At 31.8% G+C, this 20,059-nt stretch overlaps 2 protein-coding genes across 2 annotated transcripts; both read left to right on the top strand.

Annotated features, from left to right (window-relative positions):
• Window positions 1–525: 525 nt before the first annotated feature.
• Window positions 526–7,097, top strand: LOC136274367 (uncharacterized). The gene is made up of 4 exons (XM_066080977.1): window positions 526–764; window positions 2,838–2,930; window positions 4,195–4,371; window positions 6,813–7,097. The coding sequence occupies exons 1-4, from the start codon at window positions 614–616 to the stop codon at window positions 7,013–7,015; spliced, it is 624 nt and encodes a 207-aa protein (XP_065937049.1). The 5' UTR covers window positions 526–613; the 3' UTR covers window positions 7,016–7,097.
• A 6,019-nt stretch (window positions 7,098–13,116) lies between these two features.
• LOC105321432 (uncharacterized) lies at window positions 13,117–18,055 on the top strand. The gene is made up of 4 exons (XM_020064545.3): window positions 13,117–13,314; window positions 16,556–16,654; window positions 16,996–17,181; window positions 17,525–18,055. The coding sequence occupies exons 1-4, from the start codon at window positions 13,191–13,193 to the stop codon at window positions 17,728–17,730; spliced, it is 615 nt and encodes a 204-aa protein (XP_019920104.3). The 5' UTR covers window positions 13,117–13,190; the 3' UTR covers window positions 17,731–18,055.
• Window positions 18,056–20,059: the final 2,004 nt, after the last annotated feature.

Below are 20,059 nucleotides of genomic sequence, written 5' to 3' on the forward strand. Positions count from 1 at the left end.
TTATACAAAACTTTTTTTCTAAATGAGATTATATAGGTTAAAATGGTCAACCCTCTTAATTCAAACCTTGGTACTCCAAATCACACGAATAAATACATCCATTAATTGTCAACCTGAATTATACCATTCTGCAGTAATGTGGGTTTTTTTTCTCTATTTTTCAATTCTGCAACAATTCGATTACATTTTGTTATAGCAGGATTGTTCTGTAAACTTCAGGATCATTTCCTTAACAAATATCCATACCAATGCATGAACATTTTTATTTGTTTAAACAACCTTAAGCTTCTATTTTGATTGGTTAGTCGCTAATAATATCTACATATATTTTTGTTAAACATATAAATTGTTCCAAACTTCCTACATTTTCAAGACATGAAAAAATACTTCTTCGAACGTTATGTTCAGTTGAAGGAAACCAGTCTGGGTTTCTTCATAACTAATTTGTATAGCCCATTATTTAAAATGGAACATTTTGCCATTCTACTTTATTGCAATGTGTAATTTAATGCTTCGATCGTCATATGCGTGCACTGTAACATAAATCACATATAGTAGCATAGTTCTTTAGTTTGTAGGAAGCTCATTCGCGCAGTAAAAACCATACAGAAAAATGGAGTTTCTGCTCAAGAAGAACTTGGCAGTCTGTCTAATTGTGTCCATTGTGATGTCCCAGTCTTTGACCCCCACTGTCGCACTGACGACCAACAACCGTATCTTGCTGAGTAGTGTATTGGTAGGCTCAGCTCTAGCGGCCTCGATTTGTAAGTTGGATTTATTTTCAGACGGAGGCTCTGTGAGCCTCCTCTATTACTACCATTCAGCTTCCATCTGACGTCGATAATGATCTTGGTAGATTTGGCGGACACCATCTGGCGGCAAAATTGGCAATATTCGTTTAGAATTTATATTTCAATATCATTATTATTGAAATAAGTAACTTATTTACATTTACAAAACATACAATAAATAGAATTATACATATGAATTATGAAATTGATAAAAATCATTTCTCTCTTAAATTTTGGTTCATACCTAAAATTCCCAATAAGTGTAAATATTCATGAGTTTAATACAATCAATATTCATTTGATAATATTTGGGGTACACAAGCAATGGTGTTGAATCGTATAGTGGTTATGACTTTTTAGACTTATGTTGTGAATGTCTTGCCCGTAACATCAAGTAATGAGGATTCCTCAAGCATCATCTAGCGGTGGACAAAATATTGAATATTTATGAGATTCAATTATCATGGAGTGTTTCTTTGTCTCTATTGTATACCGCTCGCATATTATCAATTATCAATCTCCCGCGGAGACGTATCTTTCTAAGCAGCTACACACCCAATCTATTAATTCTTAACATGCTTACTTAACAAACACTTCAATTTTTGTGATTATCTGTGAAGCTTGAATAATTAAAATCAAAATTACCCCAAGTACTATCAACGGTGATCGTAGTATGGCATGTCTTCGTTTACTTTACTTTTTACGATTACTTCCATTTTAACTATAATCAGTTACATGTTTTGGCATGCATACTAAATCTTCTATAAGAACATCGAAGGCTTTTCAAACATCCAGTTTTTACTTTTTAGCATAAGAAAAACAACAAAGTCAGTGATTCACTTAACAAGTGAATAGGGAGAGTACCGAGTTTACGTGGGTGAAGCGTGACTAATTCTGTCTAGACAGCGATGTCAATAAACTTCAAAGTGAATTGGGAAATCAGCGTGTTTATACAATCTAACAGTCATATAAATATAAAATAATTAAATCAAAAATGAATGAAGTAAATTATATTTACATCCATTAAGTATGATTCCCACTATTTCTTACGGAAATTGATTGTAATTCATAGCTGTGTAAAAGCGGACAGAACTGAAATCTACACGCCCCGTTTTTCGATTGGTCGAAACTTTGCTGGACGGACCTTTATCAAGATGTTAAAAATAATCCTAAAACTAAATGATATTTTGATGACACCTGTAGATTCCCATTTTTTCTTTCACTAGATATATAGTTCACACCTGTATTTTGTCTTCATCTCTTTTGATCTTTTTTAAAGTCAAATCTGTCAAACTTTGTGGTCTTTTCACCCTCAAGCCAAGCTAAAATGTTTACAATAAATGCGCATGCGCTGTTGATCAAAAGGCTGACCTAGCAATATTTACTGTATGGACCGCCTAAAATGATTACTTTTAAATATATATAAAGAATTTTTAAATTTTATTTTAATATAACGTCTCTTAAATATAAATATTTTATCTTCATTGTTTTTGGAAACGCTTGAAAGTATATTTGATTACTCCCTACAATCGAATCATACGATCTGAAAAGAAAAAGAACGACAACACTACGAAATTGAGATCATATTACCTAACATTAGGGGTTTTGAAGCAGGGATGAAGATGAAAAAGTTCTTTGTTCAAGAAATTGTATTTATTATGTCAGCATAATTTTTAGTACATATTGTAAATCATAACTGGTAAATTATGTTTCCGTTATGTCAAACATTTGTTTTTGTGTTTTCCATATACATGTAAGAACACGATTATGTAAAATTCTCAAGGTATTTACAATCCTGTATAATTTCGTATTTTAAAGTCTTTATACTCCAAACCTTCTTTAAATTTAAGTTTAAAAAAATATCTCTTTTATCAGTTAATTACCTCCAAAATGATGCCTATCAGTACTTTTAGTACCCTGATTATGAATTGCAATAGAACTCTTGATCGCCGTTATACCTTTATTAATCATAAAACGTTAACAAATGACATGTTGTCGATCATCTCACTGTACCTGACTGACCTTATACAATGCTTCTATATTTAGCCGGGGGACACGTCTTCAGTCCTACAGAGTATGCCGCCTTGACAACTGCTGTCCTTTTTCTGACTATTCCTAGACCACAAGCAGCCCAGAAAGGTAGTCCATGTAGAGTTACATTCGAAAACAGATTATTATTCCTCATTATAATAATTCTATATAACGCGTTATCTGATTGGTTCTAGACAACCACGTGCCAGGTCAATAAAACTTCCCTGTCATCGACATATTTTTTATCATATTCCACCCTTTCGGAAGTCATGCTAATTTTCATTTTATACGTATTTAAATTTCCGAGTATCAACATACGATGTAATCAAATGGTTAATTCTAAAATTTTATCGATTATAACCTCTATTATCATAGTTAAAGTCGTTTTATATCAAAAAACTAATTTATAAAGAAACCAGTTAACATTCAGTACTTTTTTTTTACAAAAGTTAAAAAACGAATAGAACGCAATTTATTCCAAAGTATCACCTGTCGTTCGGTAAAATAAACAATGTATTGCATGAACGTTTAGGAGGTATGAAAATTTATTTCCCCCCAAAAATCATATTTCACTTGGGCGTTGCCCTAGGGAAATTTGATTTTCCTTGGGGAATGAATCTTCATTTCTCCCTAACCTTCATGAAATAAATGTATAATATACCCCTCTCAACCATTATTTTGACATTACAACGAAAATTTAGACTATAAAAAATCATATGGGTGAAACTGCGTCCAAGAGTTGATTTAGTTCAACTGTGTTTTAAGTGTGATCATCACATGTACTAATAAATGCGCCAGTCCTTTCAGCTGTTACTCTTTTGTTTATTAAGAACCTTAAATCTATATGAATTTTGAACTTCAGTGCGGAGCTAATAATAAAAAGCACACTTTCAACGCATGAAATTATGTTGAAAATTCATTGCGTTTTAACGAAAAGATCTTGACTAAATGTGTTTCATTCTAATAAACAGGCAGTAAAACCCCATGGTATTTTAAAATTAGAGATTTTTATAGAAGAGTTTTTTGTATGATATCGTCATTGGCTGTACTATAAATGTTTTGACTTCTTTAAGCATTTATATTAATATATGTTGTTATACATTTCAGGAAATTTTAATTTTGCAAATGATTCTTATCTGACCTTTCGGTGTGTATAAAAATTATCCCAGTATAAATATAGAAATTGTATAGACATTACATTCTAAATTTTTGTCCATTTGAAAATATGATAAATCATTGCGAATCATTTTTCACCTTTGTTAAATGGGGTTCGTAAAAATAAAAATGAATCCAAATTTTTCTTGGTCAAAAATTAATGTACACAGTTTGCATTTTACTTAACTAACCACTATGCTTTTAATTGGTTTCAAAGGATACTGCACATCGCCTGGATATTCGGTTCATCCCCTGTTTGGGTGCTTTAGCCTTGTGCAGAGTACAAACCCTGTAAAAATCGCCGTTGCAAGACAAGAGTGTGCGAATGAAGGCGGACAGTTGCTGTTGGTAAAGTCAGAAGAAGAGAGAAAGGAGCTTATCAAGCTACTTCCTTGTAAGCTTTATTTATGTTTTTCATGCTACACAAACTCACCGAAACTAGGATAAAAACTAAATCAGCACCCATGTTGAGATAATATGTCATTTATTTAAAAAAATCATAAATAATGAAAATAACTATATAACATGATAGTTGATCAGACTCCAAGCTAACCTCAAATCACAAAAGTGACCAACTATTATCATTATTATTATTATTAGGGTCCTCCATTTCACACAGAAGTGCTTATTGTTTTTGTTAGGTTTCTTTTTCTCTATATTTCACTATTATTATTTTTTTTTCTAAACATTTTTCTTAAAACTCAAATATCTCATATATGTTACAACGGTTTTTATAAAATTTTCAAGAATAATACAAAAATCAAGGTCTTTTATCTCGTACATTATTGTTGATGACGTCACTTCCGGTAGGCCATTATGTTCGTTTCCCTTTTTTAAAAAGTGATTTTGTCCTGAGCAGGTCGTCTGTCACTTCCGATTGTCAGCGGTAGTGATTCAAATTTTTTTGTATAAACGTTTTGTAGACATTTTTGTACTGAATACAAAACTTAAAACCGTTTTAAGATAAGACAACGCACTGCAGGGATATTGCAGTTTAAAATGACTTTTTCCGGAAATCTTAATTTTGCAATGTAGGTCCAAAAAAATAGTTTAAAAGGAAGACAAGAACGTGCCTAGTTATTATTATCATTATTATTATTATTATTTTTATTATTATTACTTTTTAAGCATTTATATTACGGGGAGAGATTGTATCGCGCGAATTTTCTTATTAGATAAGTTGAGTGTTTGGAATCCAGATAACTTTGTTCTTGTCATGAAAAATGTAAACAAGGAAGAAAAAAAACTTGCCTTGAACAGGTCGGGTACACTATCTTATATGGATACCATTATTTAATACGTGATTATATTTGCGTCAACCATATTCTCCCATCCAGTGAAAGAGTCGCAAAGCAGAACAGCCTTCTACGTGTTTACGCTTTAACAGACACACGTGGTTTTAACCTCTTTTATACACAATATTAAATTACTTGCATGAAAAAATGTACAACTTGATTTTTACTTTATAAGGTAAAGAAAGGAAAGATTACGTACTACAGACTTTGTTTCATGCTCACATCAATTGCTACTTCGAAAATAAATCAGTATCAAAAGAATGGCAATCATACGCATACAAGTACAAACATATTTTGATAAGAAAAGAACTGGATAATTGTTTTTTGGTTACTTAATCATTGTACACCAGAAATAAATGCAGGTAATTGTACATTTTAACACGTATATCGCCCCGTTAATAGTAATGCACAAATATACAAATACAGAAGAATAAGTTATTAATTAAGTGTGGTGGTAGCATGTAGTATTTTGCACGGTATGCATTCTGATGAGTGTTCCTGAAGAAACTTCAATGCGAATTCTACTAAATAAATTTTGTCCTAAACCTAAGGTATCACATGAAAAATGTATTCGATTACTTCTAATTGAATAGGACGTACCTCTCGTTTTACCTTAATTTGACGATGTGATATTTAAATATGATGATATACGACCTCATAGGCAGTGTTTTAAGGTAAGCATAGAAATAAATGATCAGACATAATTTCCAAAATCTTTTTAAAATAAATTCTAAAAAATAATTGAAAATGAGTTTCCAGAGGACAATTTAAAAAAGTTAATATTTTTTTAATACGCTTTGTAAACACTGAAACTTGTTGTAGTCCACAATGCCTTGCAAATCATTTATCTGATTTGTCTGTTGATGAAAGAAAAGAGGTAGCTAATTTAGTTTTCAAATTTATGCCGACGTCACAAAATCTAGTTGCCTTGACCTGTTGAGGTAGCATCGTTAGCAGACTCTATTTTTTAAAATTGTATAGTTTCGACTAATCTGTATTGTTATCTATGTAGATAAATTCATTTTATGTTATTTTCTGTTCAATATAGAAAAGCTAAGAGTTGAATATGATTCATAACGATAAATACACATATTATATAAATAGTGCCAGTTTGGGAGGGTAACAGTTGAAATTCATACCCCGAGAAAACCATTTTCAACCGACGCGAAGCGGAGGTTGATAATTGTTTTCGAGGGGTGTCAAATTCAACTGTTACTCTCACAAAGAAACACTATTTATTTTATTATACTGAATGTCTTAATTTAACAGATAATTATATTGCCTTTTTATAGGAATGACGTGAATTGTACGGCGAACCCTACGCGCATAACGTACGCGCAAGTAATTATTCGTTGTGTAACCCGTTGCCAAGTGTGTTGCTAACGCTAACTAAAGAATTATAAAACGGATATTCAACTGCGTCTAAACCAATTGGATTTTAACATGAAAGTATAATAATATAAAATGGTACACTATAATGTGTAAACATGTTTTAAGATTAACAATATTCTGAACATAATGTAATCATTTTGGGATTTAGCAAACAAGGAAGCTTTCATACAAGGTTCTAAGGATGTAGACAATTGGGTAACGGACGCTGGAAGCCCCCTGCCTTACGTACCTACTTCCGGTATTGTCGACGGAACCAATCCCCAGGCAGCAGGGATAGTCCTTATGAAGGGTGGGATTTTTGCTGCAAAAACGGGTCAATACACAAACAATTTTTATTTTTGTCAAATCTAAGCTTTTGGTGAAAGAAAGAAATATCATTGTGCTAACTTCTTTTGCCAATTTGGCTTTTATAAAACTACCTTTGAAACTTTAAGTGTCAATGCGATGTTTTTCTTTTCCTGGAGATAATTTTTGTATGAGTTATTCATTACAAATGCTTTAAGATACATAAACAGTGCAATTTTTTGGTATGTTTGTTTGGATCTTATTAATATTTTATTTAAGGACGTTGTTTACTCAGGGTTTGAGTTCTCAAATCCGGATTGTTAAAAAGTTCAATTTAATGAGTAAAATTTGTTTTAAATACCAAACGTATTTATGAAATGAACTATCATTGACATAACAATCGATATTTTTACTAAATTATGGAATTAGGCTCTGACAAAGTTTGACTTTTAGCAAAGCAGAGGAAATTCGGATTAAATTTTTCAGATTTTGTTTTCCACTGAAATATTTTTGATACTACTATAATATTTGAAGTTAAGATTTTATTTGTTAGTGAACATAATTTTGCATATTTTCTGTTGGTTTTATCTTGCTTTTTCGTTTAGATAATCGTATGGCACACACTACAAAAATATTGAAAGTGCTTAAAAATGATAAAAGACACCATATCTCAAAATGTTGATCATTGACCTCATATAAATTTTATGCCAGGAGAGAAAGGTAATTATACTTAGTTTAATACTGTAAATGTTTTAGCATTATCATCATTCAGTTTTTTATTATATTGAATCAAAAATGGATAGTAATTTGAAAACTAATAGAGGAAATTCGGACTAGAATACCCTAAAAAATTGTGAATGAAAACTCAATTCTTTTTATCTATTTAATGTCACTACCATTCATAAACTGTATTTCATTTGTCAAAGAATTAAGCAATTTGTATTATTTTCACAATTAAGAAAATCTCAATCATAGAATAAATTTTTTATGGATTTTTCTTCAATTTTCAAAAAATATTCAATGGCCATTAACTCAAAAAGTAGGTCATTGACCTACTTATTTGAAAGTGAAGAATAACACTACCATGAAAGGTCTACAACACACAGTAGTTGGTTTTTTATTATCATCAGAGGAATTTTTTTCATTCTGAGTAAACATCATCCTTAATTTTTTTTTTTTTTTTTGTTGCTTTTTTAAAGGGGGATATTGATTGTAATGCTATAAATTTCACAGAAGGCTAGGCAAAGCCAAGCCTTTTATTTACTATAACAACCCGGTTTATATTCTGTAAACTTCCAATCCTAGCAAGTGTTTTCTTTCTGGATGTCCCAAACGTTTTCTTTTTTAAAACAAAACGATGACAAAAAATATAATTTTGAAAACGTGACGGCGGCGAGGTTTTTTTTTATATTTTGCTGGATACTGTCTTTACAAATATAGACGGCAATCATGGGACGTTTTTTTTAATCATCACTTCACGACGTTTAGGTACAAGGGAAAACAAAAAAGCATGTACAGGAATAATTATTGACATTGCTTTAGCCCTTTATATATGGGTTGTTGTTTTAGAACATGAGTTATTCAATCAAGGTTTAATAACAAATCGAACTGAAAAATCATGAAGATAGACCATTTTAACAAGCATTCATAAGATTTTTGTTATTGCATATTTTCGCTATAAATCATTAACAAATGAAATCTTCTTTTAAGAACAAAACTGTTTTATCCCATAAAAGATTATTTTAAAATGGAAAGGTTGGATTGGTATTTTAAAGAGTCATGATGGCACACACATTCCTTATTTACCAAATAACACTGACTTTTCAATCGATGTCCAGATATATTATGGCCCAAAACAAAAAATGTTGAGCTTCCTGTGAATGCAAGAGCAAAGAAATGATAAAATTTCAACATGACATCTATAGCTAGTTCGAGTATTCAGTCTCTCAGTAAACAACGATTTCTTCATGTCCTACAAATATATGTTTACATGTATTGAGATGCGCTCTACAAAAATGTTATTTCTAACAACAATCATTTTATAATTCCCAATTATTATATTTCAAACCTGTGTCATATCCGCTGTAACTATTTTCAGACAGCAATTCAATGCGCACGACACGCAAATAAATGACCAAAAAGAACCCGTTTCGTTAACACATGTAACTCCGGATGAATATTTAAAGGTCTGTTGGTTGCCATGTAATGACTCGTACACTTTTAAACTTCTCACACATCTTCTTATTACCGTTGCCATAATGAAAAAGATGATATACCTTTTCAAGCTACTATGCCACTTTAACAATTCGTTTACAGCTAGATGTTTATGAGCGAATTTCGTATTTGTTTGTTCATCACAGTTTAGGTAAGGGTGTTTGTTGAATAGCTAAATAATCCAAGATAAAGCGACACAGAGGGAATCCAAAAGCTGAAAATTTTCTTGGTTAGGGTCTAGCAAAAGGGTACCAATAAATGGCGTATTCATAATCATGAAAATTGATATGATCACCAAAATAGTCCTAATAAGTTGTCTATGGTTTTTCATTCGATCCGAATTTTCCAGTTGCAGAACATTAATTTCACTGTTTCTTGATCTGACTTTGTTAAGAATGGCGAGATAACATAACAATGAAATTGGAAAAATGGTGATGATAGCTGTTTACAAAACTGAAAGTTTGGAAACCTGTATCTAAATTATCCAGATTTCTTTTATTCGTACCATAAACCTGACTTTCACACAGACAATTTTAGTTTAGTAATCTACTGCTAGTATAACCATCAATTACACAACTGCATGCTTGGTGACTGGATCCACGGAGAACTCCCACTTTTATACATCTTGGTATAGATCTAGAGTTCGAGTCAATCGATGCACCAGAATTTTTTTTCAACTCAACTTGTTTCTTTATTCCATTATATCCATCGTAGGCAAATTTACAATAACTTTGTAAAATGCATCTTTAAAAAATCATTTTTTATCATTTCAATTATAAAGGTTGAAAGAAAAATATCATTCTTATGATGAAAAAAATACTTTGAGGCAGAGGATCGGAGAACATTTACATCAAATATATAAATGCCCCACGCTCTTGATAAAGGAAGCGCACACAATAAAGGGGAATAGAGCCAAACAAACGTAACTATGATTCGAGTGTTTCTGACACTAAAGATTGTGTCGAAATAATCCGGGTGAACTATAAGAACGTAACGATTTATCGAGATTAACGACATTTTCCATAAGGATTTTTCAGATAAACTGAACATTACGTACCCGGAGAAAGGACACAAATATTATTTTTATCACACGCATGAATAAACGACCGACACATTGCTAAGAGGTGCACAGATTAACCTCATTAAGAAATTGCTGATAAATGTAAGTTCAAAACAAAAATAAAAGTTACTTGTAATGGGTAAATTACGTGTACATTTAGCAACAAACCTCAAAGTTGGGAAAAATTGATATAATATTGTTTCTCTTGGAAATGCTTATATATTATATATATGGAAAAATTCGGTCGACAAAAAACTAATTTTATTTTAAATAAAATTATTTTTGGCAACAAATTTTGTAGTAGTATACTTGGGAATGTTTTTTAGTATCTCTGTGTAAGTCAAGCTTGTAAAATAATGTATGTGTGCATGTAAGGGAAATGCTCATTAACAACCATTGTCGAAATACTTTGTCATGTTACAGATGGTTATTTGCATTTGTACACAGCAGGGTCACTGGGAGGTAGGTTTTAAGATTGTTAAACATAATATATTTATTAACATGTCCAGCATCCAATCATCTTTGGTAATAAATTAATGTCTTATCAGAACCTGGCAGATGTAAATTCTCTCATTCTTATTTTCTATGATTTTGCTGCTGGACGTAAATTTTTCCATGAACTTTGTTTTACCCACCAGCTTACACTCTTTGTATATGCACGCACATTGTATCATTGTGAAATTTTGTTCTAATTTTTACTTTCATTTGAGTATTTGAATTATTGTGAGTTGGCGGTTTTTAACCCCACCTTTGCAAATTAATTTGTCATTTATTCAATGATTTTTGCTTGTTAAATTTTTAGTTTTCCATTTAAATGATACAAATTTGGTTAAATGAATAAACGACCTTTAACGCAATCTGTAGTTCTATTTCATTGCAATTGAACTTGAACTCATTGGAAGATTTTTGATTCAGTTACTTGTATTTGGTAAATTACTTGTAGCATCAAAGCTCAAAGTTAGGCAAAATTAATAAAGTGTTTCTCTTGGAAATGCTTATATATATTGTTTGACAAAAATAAAAGTCTTATTTTTAGAAATTCCCCCGTTCACTATTGCAATAATGATAACTATATCTATGAGAGTACCAACAGAGGCTGGAGATATGTCTGCATGGAGACCTAAAGTCAACTCCATGATATTTTCCTCAGATGGAAATTTGTTCATAAGCATTAAATGTATGTAATAAACTAGGACCCACTATTAAGATATGCAAAAAAAAAAAAAAAAAAAAAAAAATCCACTCGTTTTCGATCTTGACTTACGTGTTTATAGATGGACGAATCAAACAAAAACTATTATAGATTTCTTTGAAGAAAAATATATAATGTATATTCTTTAACTACTTTAATTGTGTTTTAATGAGTCTACAAGAGTCTACAAGAGTCTTAAAAACGGGAGGATTGGAACCTATTCAATTCAAAATTACTAGTCTCAGTTCTAATTTATAGTAAGAAAGTGTTATTTCTCGTTCAAAGAACAATTATTGACGTATAATTACTAATAATTAATATAATGATTAGTTCTTTGTTAAGGACTTTCCCTCATTCTATCGAATACGAACGAAATTTAACAAGATTATTTTCTGTTAGACGAGAATTCAAAAGAGAGAGAGAGAAAGAGAGAGAGAGAGAAATAATCTTAATTTTACACGGCAGATCATTTTTAATTAATAAATTTAAAAAAGAAAACAATTCATAAAAAAAGATGTTTTGTACGACATTTACAAAAAAAAAAAAACAAAGAAAAAAAAAACGAAAACAAAACAAAACAAATACCAAAAAAAAAAAAAAATACCAAAAAAAAAGAAAAAAAAGAACCAGAAATCATAAAAAAATTGTATTTCTTGTTGAATCTTGATGCATATGGTTACAACGTTACACACCTTCAAATACTACATATTAACACTACATAACAGCAAACAACATTGCTGTATAGTGTGTTATTTAGGAGCCAGAATGATCAGCAAATTAATCATTAGATCTGGCTTAAACTTTTAAGCATGGCATCATTGGCCAGACACCATTATTAATCCAAATTCTTCAGTTTAAAGTTTGAATGTTTGCCTTTATCTTTGTACAGATTTTCTTTTTGGTCTAAAAATAGCCTGAAATGACGATGACCATTTAGATCTTGTGTAAAGCTTCTAGTGTCGGTTTGCTTCATTCTTATAACTTTACATATAACATCAGAACATGTTGACGATGTGTCTTAATATATCATACTGCATCATCAATTATCTATATACTCTCCGGATAAGTCGTGCATACTGTCAAATCCATCATTTTGACAGAAAACGGAAACGAAGGGAAAATGATTTCTTCTTTTTATTTCCTTAACAACGATACTGAAGATAAAGAAATAAGGTAACACATTACTTTTTGTATTTTTTTTTTATTTCTAACAGTTTTATATATCTGTGTACCGATTTTGAACAAAACAAGATAACTCTGTTTAATAATCTTATTTGTTTTGTTCTGATTTTTGGAACGTTCTGAAATGTTCTTGATATTTTTTCTAAGAATTGCAAGTGAATCATTCTATAGTTTTTGTAATCGCCACATCACACACTATGTTCATGAGTTGCAGTGAAAGTTAGGGTCTGGAGGAGGTTTATTTAAAATTATTTTGTCACTTTGAAATAAGCTTTCTTTGAAATTGTGTAATTGATTTGGTTTGAAATGGCCTTGGCATATCCGTTCGGTGTTATTAAAAAGAAGCTGTCCCGGCGTGTTTTTTTTTTCCTATTAATTCTATTGTGAGATTGTGGACCCATCAAAAAGTTAATGCTTGATACACCTTGCAAATATTTGCATATGAAGTTCTTAATATATGTTCCATAAAATTTTACATGCAATACAACTTGAAAAAAAAAATTGTTATCAAATGTATTTTCAGTCAATGAATCTATAATCAATTTTGCAGGTTTTCAGATAAGTGCAGCACGGAATGACGTTTGTTATATATTATGAAATATCTACTTGTATTATGTGTGGTATTTCACACGGTGACTACGTCAGCTGTAGCGACAACAAACAACCGCATTCTACTGAGCAGTGTGTTAGTTGGAACTGCTTTGGCAGCATCTCTCTGTAAGTGTGGTTCACTCATATTAAAGTGTTTAAAGTGTTTATAGTGTTTAAAGTGTTTATAGTGTTTATAAATCATTAAATTTTAGAATACATTTATCAAAATGGAATTCCACTATTTTCTTTCAATACGCTGCATACGTGATACCTCAAAGTTAACGGATTTCGGTTATTATTCATGAGACACATTGTTGATAATTACACAACATGGCGTTATTCCAATGTTTATTTTTATAAACAAATCACTCTATAAATCGCAAATAAACATTAGTAATGCGTTCATAAATCAATCAATATGGTATTTTCAAATAGTAGTATATCTAAGGAGATTTAATTGATTGTGCATGTTAGATGCATTTGACCTTGGACTTATATTGTACATGTATATTACTCATTAAACTCGAGGAATTAATATCCACGTAAAATAATGAGAAGCACATCTTGCGTACTAGTATATCTAATAATCTGACCTGCATTTTTAGCTCACCTGAGCTGAAAGCTCAAGTGAGCTTTTCTGATCACATTTTGTCCGTCGTCCGTCTGTCCGTCCGTCTGTCTGTCCGTCTGTCCGTCTGTAAACTTTTTACATTTTGAACTTCTTCTCTAAAACCGCTTATCCAATTTCAACCAAATTTGGCACAAAGCATCCTTATGGGAGGGCGAATATAAATTGCAGAAATAAAAGTCCGATCTTATTCAAAGCGGAGAAAACCTTGAAACTGTAGAAAAAGGGGGGTGCATTTTTAAAAATCTTCTTCTCAAGAACTACCGAGTTCAATTCAACGTAGTTTATCATAAATTATCCTTATGGGAAGGAAAAAATAAATTGCAAAAATTAAGTGCTAATTCTGTTTCAAATCTGAGTTATTACGAAAATAATAATAAAGGGAAGGCGTGTTTCAATCAGTTTAATAGCTTCGGGCTCGGCATACGGTAAAATGGGTAGGCAAGACTTGGCCTGAGCAAAACAAAAGATTGGCAGGTATTAATCTGCCAATCTCATTAAAATTTCGGGATATCTGATGGACCAGTATATTTGTATTCGCTGTAAATATTGTTGCAAAATAATGCGTATTTGGAATTGACGATTGCCGATCTGCCCCGGCTTTTATTTTGCCACGGCCGGGGTTTGCATACCCATTTTACCAAGACTCGTATTCCATACTTCTAAAACGAGGTTCTTTGTTTAAAGCAGCCATGACATTATACGAAAAAGGGTCGATCTGACTATGATGAATTTGCTTGCTATGCAACCGTCACGTATGAAGGGAAATTTTTGAAACATGCAAAATATATTGGTGCCGATTTTGTGAAGTAAATTAAGGCTAAATATTTCAATGCGTTGACAGTTTTCACACATGACGTTGGTGTTAGCTTGTTCTGATTTTCGTTTCGTTTTCATTATTTATGCTTTGTAACCTGGGAACTATCGTCTGTATTTCCTGATTTTTACGTATCAAATCAAACAGAGACTTCGGTAAATCAAACAATTAACTGTTTACCTGCGCAAATTAAGCAAAATCTGGTGTAGGGATACTGAAATACAATTCATTCTATCGGTAATTCGGCATTATCTTTTGCGTAATGGTAGATTAATGCAATAGGTTTGGTTGAGATGCTCGGCATTTTCTCGAGTTTATTCAGTTTAAATAGAGTTTGATATCGCTGACGGAAATATGTAGGTATATACATGTATATATATGATTCATTTCGAAAAAAATAAATTGTGTTCTTTATTTGTTATACATGTAGTGCATGTTTCTTGTGTTTAATTGTTACCCTACAATTTCTATTTACTAACCATATTTGAGTGTTAAGCTTCGAATGAAAAACAAGATACAGAGATTTGCTCACAATTCTATGTTTGTACACAGATCTTAAAAGCTAAAGATTAAAAAAGTTAAAAAAAATGTCAATATTTCATACGAAAATTTTCAAAGTCTGTTCTTCCAGAAACCAACTTATTGAATTGTAAACTTAACCTTTTTAGCTCACCTGAGGGTGGGGCCACAATGGGGGGGGGGGGGGGTCGAAGTTTAACAAATGAATATATAGAGTAAATCTTTAAAAATATTCGTCTCAGAAACTAATCGGCCAGGAAAGCTGACACTTGTGTGGAAGCATACTCAGATAGTGTAGATTCAAAGTTGTGAAAATCATGACCCCCCGGGGGTAGGGTGGGGCCACAATGGGGGTCGAAGTTTAACATATGAATATAAAAAGTAAATCTTTAAAAATCTTCTTCTCAGAAACTAATCAGCCAGGAAAGCTGACACTTGTGTGGATGCATCCTCAGGTACTGTAATTTCAAAGTTGTGAAAATAAAAACCCCTGGGGGTAGGTTGGGGCCACAATGGGGGGTCGAAATTTAACATATGATCATATAGAGTAAATCTTTTAAAATCTTCTTCTCAGAAACCAGCCAGGAAAACTGAAACTTGTGTGGAAGCATCCTCAGGTAGTGTAAATTTAAATTTGTGAAAACATGACCCCTGGGGGTAGGTTTGGGCCACAATGGGAGGTCGATGTTTTACATAGGAATAAATAGAGTAAATCTTTAAAAATCTTCTTCTCAGAAACTAATCAGCCAGGAAAGCTGAAAATTGTGTGAAAGCATCCTCAGGTAGTGTAGATTCAAAGTTGTGAAATTAATGATCCCCAGGGGTAGGGTGGGGCCACAATGGGGGGGGGGGGGTCAAAGTTTAACAAAGGAATATATAGGATAAATCTTTAAAAATCTTCTCAGAAACTAATCAGCCATTCTTTATAATTGTTAAGACTTTGGCCCCAGGACAATTCTTTGGTCTCACGAGAAGGTTCAGAGTTTGATGTACGTTTATATCCCATATATAAACTATTGTTAGGGATCTTTTTGAGAACTGCAATACTCAACATATGATGTGATTATAAAATCATCCTGTTAGAAAAGGGACTAATGATTATAAACATAAGAATATCCAGGGGAAAATGGATTTTATTTATACAGGATCTACATGTATTATTGTACATTGTCCAGATAGTTTGTATTATGACTCCATTGAGCTGATTTTATCATACCTATTGTTCCTCAGGTGAGCGATGTGGCCCATGGGCCTCTTGTTTTTTATTGTTGTCAGCTTAATAAAACCATGATAAAGATTAGATGTTTGCTATTTTACATTCTCGCGATTTGCAAAACGATTCAATCGCGGAATTAAGTATTCGCGTAATAAAGATTTCTACTGTTTGATTCTACTTGTTTTAGGTGATGAGTATATCTTCAGTCTCACAGAGAAGGCCCTCTTGACTACCACAATCCTGATTTTGATTTTTCCCAGACAGCAGCATAGCCAGATTGTTTCAAGTGATTTTTTATGTTTACGTTGAAATGATATTTTTAATCTATGATAATTTTTATGCTTAAAAATATATGCTTTTTTCATTTGTTTTGAAAAAAAAAATATTCACGCAATTTGCTGGCATTTGGGTGTTTGGCCGAATGGTCCGAATAATAGTACTTTAAAAATATCAATCATAACATTTCAGCAGATTGGAAATTATTTAAACTGCAAAATGATATGCAGCATTACTTAATTTCTTAGCGCATACTGAAATGCGGTCTAAAACGTTTTCTTTTTTTTCTACCTAAAATATGTACATGATGCAAAGGTCATTGTCAAATCTCTGAGCTTATATTTCTTGCAGATCTTCCAAAAGAAACATGTACAGTCCCAGGATACACAGACCATCCGCTGTTTGGATGCTTTCGTTTCGTGACAGATGCTACCCCTGTGTCCCATTCTGATGCCACACAACAGTGTGCAAAAGATGGTGGTCGACTGCTGTTGGTTAATTCGGCTGAAGAGGAGGCTGAACTAGTGAAACTACTTCGTAAGACCTATATTTTATGTTCATAGAGTCTTTCAATGCGAGCTTAAACTAATCTTATACTAATCTAATGAAAAGCTGGTTTAAGTAAAAAATTGAGCATCAGAAATTTTACGGCATAAGAGAAAAGATTCATCGGCCTGATGGTTAAAGGCTTATTCGTTACAAACATATTTGAATTGCACATGTGATTTCAAAATTTCATTTCGTTTTTTTTCTATAACAAAAAATAATAAAGGAAATATTTGTGTGAAATTTTAGAAATTAAACTCTTACAAGAAGGATATGATAATCCTCTACATGACTGAATCACAAGTATTATATTTTATTAATCGATTTTCTCTAGAGACACCAAAGAGGGTAGCGTTCATACAAGGCACAAGAAGTGTAGGTTCCTCTATATGGTTGGCTGACGATGGCACTTCTCTTCCTTATCTGTCCTCGGTAGTCGCCAATCAAGCCATTGCTACAGCAACGGTCTTGTCTCTGGGCAAGTTCTTCACTGCAGTGAACCCAACAGACCTTCAAGGAAATTATTTTTGTGAAATCTAAAAGTTGATGTAGAAAGAGGTGAAATAAAATACGGAAACGGTATTTCAAGCTTTAGTTTGATTACAATGAATGCATTTTCATTCATTATTGAAAAAAGGATTCGAGGAAAAGGTGACATGTAAACAGACATTTTAAACACGTCCTGCACAAAACAAGGGGGGAAAAATCCAACGATTTCATTTTGTAAATTACAATTTTCGTCAATATGAAAATAAAATAGTTATAAACTCTATTCATTTTTTTTCACCTGATTTTGCTGCTGTAAGAGAATCTAGTCTGAACTCCAATAAGGTAGAACGGTAAATGATTTCAGTTATTATGGATTTCATTAACATGGCAACATGAGTGCTTTTCGCAAAATTGATCCTGTCAGATATTTTCAATGAGAAATTTAATTAACCTGTACGTAAAATGAATTTACGTCATTCTGTTGGTTAAAGTAAGTTTTGTAATTAGTTTTCAGTGCCAATGATTTGCGAAATGCAGTTTTAAAATAAAGTGAGTTAAAATATATGGAACATTTTTTTTATTTGTATAATTATATTTCGCGTCAAGGTCGGTAATAAAAGAAAATTGTTATATGTTTTAATGAGAGATAATCTGGCAATACAGTAAAATTTAGAATTAGGTTCAGCAAATGAGCTTCATAATCATATTATTCTATCACACATGTATATCTTATTTTACGCGAACACATAATCTCGATTTGTTTTATCAAAACGACATTCATTTTCTCATCGTTTTTTTTTTCATGTATACGTATTTGCTTTTTTGTAATTTAATGATCAATTCTTACATCTTGCAGTGTATTTGCGATTATCGAAGTTGTAACATATCGTTTCATTATTTCACCAATGACACAAATGATATGCTTTTAAGACGCAAGTTTCAGAAAATAAAAATAACGTAACTATTCAATAATCCGATATTAATTTGTACATTTGCTGAGGTAATAAAGAATCATAATTGAAATAATATCATGTTAAATCATGGTTAGGTTGGGATGACATCTATTAGAAAGCCATCAAGACTTTATCAGATTTGATCACGCCAGATCCACATTTTACCTCATTCAATAAAGAAAATTGTGTCTGCCTTATGTCAACAATTGCTAATTGCGCCCCAACAGAACGTCATCTGCGTCACTGATGAACAGTATTAAACTTTACGTAACAAATCTGATTCGGTGTGGTTTCATAAAGACACAGAAAACTGTAAATATTCCACAGTAAATTGAATCTTTACTGGCTTTATTAACAGATCAAAAGTAGACAATTTGTAAAGGTTTTGTAAAAGCTTTTCCGGGTAATCTTACCAAAAGATTCATTTCTGTGTGGACGTTTTAATTAAACTAGACTTTGACCCGTGCGAGCAAGGGTTGACTTTGCATTCAATATACCCGTAATGTAGCAAAAAATTGCAGAATTTTGGAGATTATTAATGAAGCTGCATTGAAAATAACAGATACATGTAAATTATTCACAACAAACCATTTTGAGGCTGTAAATATCTTTCATCAAAAAATTTAATTCATATTAATGAAGATTTCAACAATTTTTCACCAACGTTTTTTACTCGCTTCGAAAATACACACCATGTTGACATTCAAAACTCTCGGAATTTTTCATATTAAATGCACTGAGTTAGACTTATCTCCTGTATTTCCTTTGATGAACAGAATATATGACAAATTTTCAATGAAAATTTACATGTATTTATAATATCGTTTTTGAGTTTATCCATGCAAATGTGATATTGTGGAAACATAAACTAAAGAGCCTGCCGTGATTTAGTGTGAATGTAATGCGCATGCGCAAGATTGTAAAATCCAAAAAATGCAGATGATTTCCGGATTTTTTAAAGTAATTTTCGTTGATTATTAATCAGCGAAGCTTGATTGAGAAAAAATGAAAACAAATTGGTAATCTTCAAGTACCAATGTTGTTTAAAATGTATAAAACAAAAGACAGTATTCTTCCGATTTCTCGGTATTAAAGCCCAAAAATTCGAGTCTATTATTTTAATATAGTAGTATAGATAACAATACATTTGTAATTACCACATGCACTTATCTTTTAACGGTTGCATTACCGTAAACATAAAAATACGGTTTAGTTAATAATTATCAAGGATTTGCCTTAAGTTTCTAAATACAGTAGATAAAAAGAGTAAACAACAACTTTACAACAGTATGTTAGATTAAAAAAGCCTAATCGTCTTATAATTGGAAAATGAACCTGAAATCATCATGATTATAATTTCGTGCGTTCAGTGATTTTTCTTACATGTAGGTTACTAAAGGTTTTGGCCGATCGATAAACTGGTTAGA

This window comes from Magallana gigas, chromosome 4, assembly GCF_963853765.1.
Source record: "Magallana gigas chromosome 4, xbMagGiga1.1, whole genome shotgun sequence".
NCBI classification, from domain to species: domain Eukaryota; kingdom Metazoa; phylum Mollusca; class Bivalvia; order Ostreida; family Ostreidae; genus Magallana; species Magallana gigas.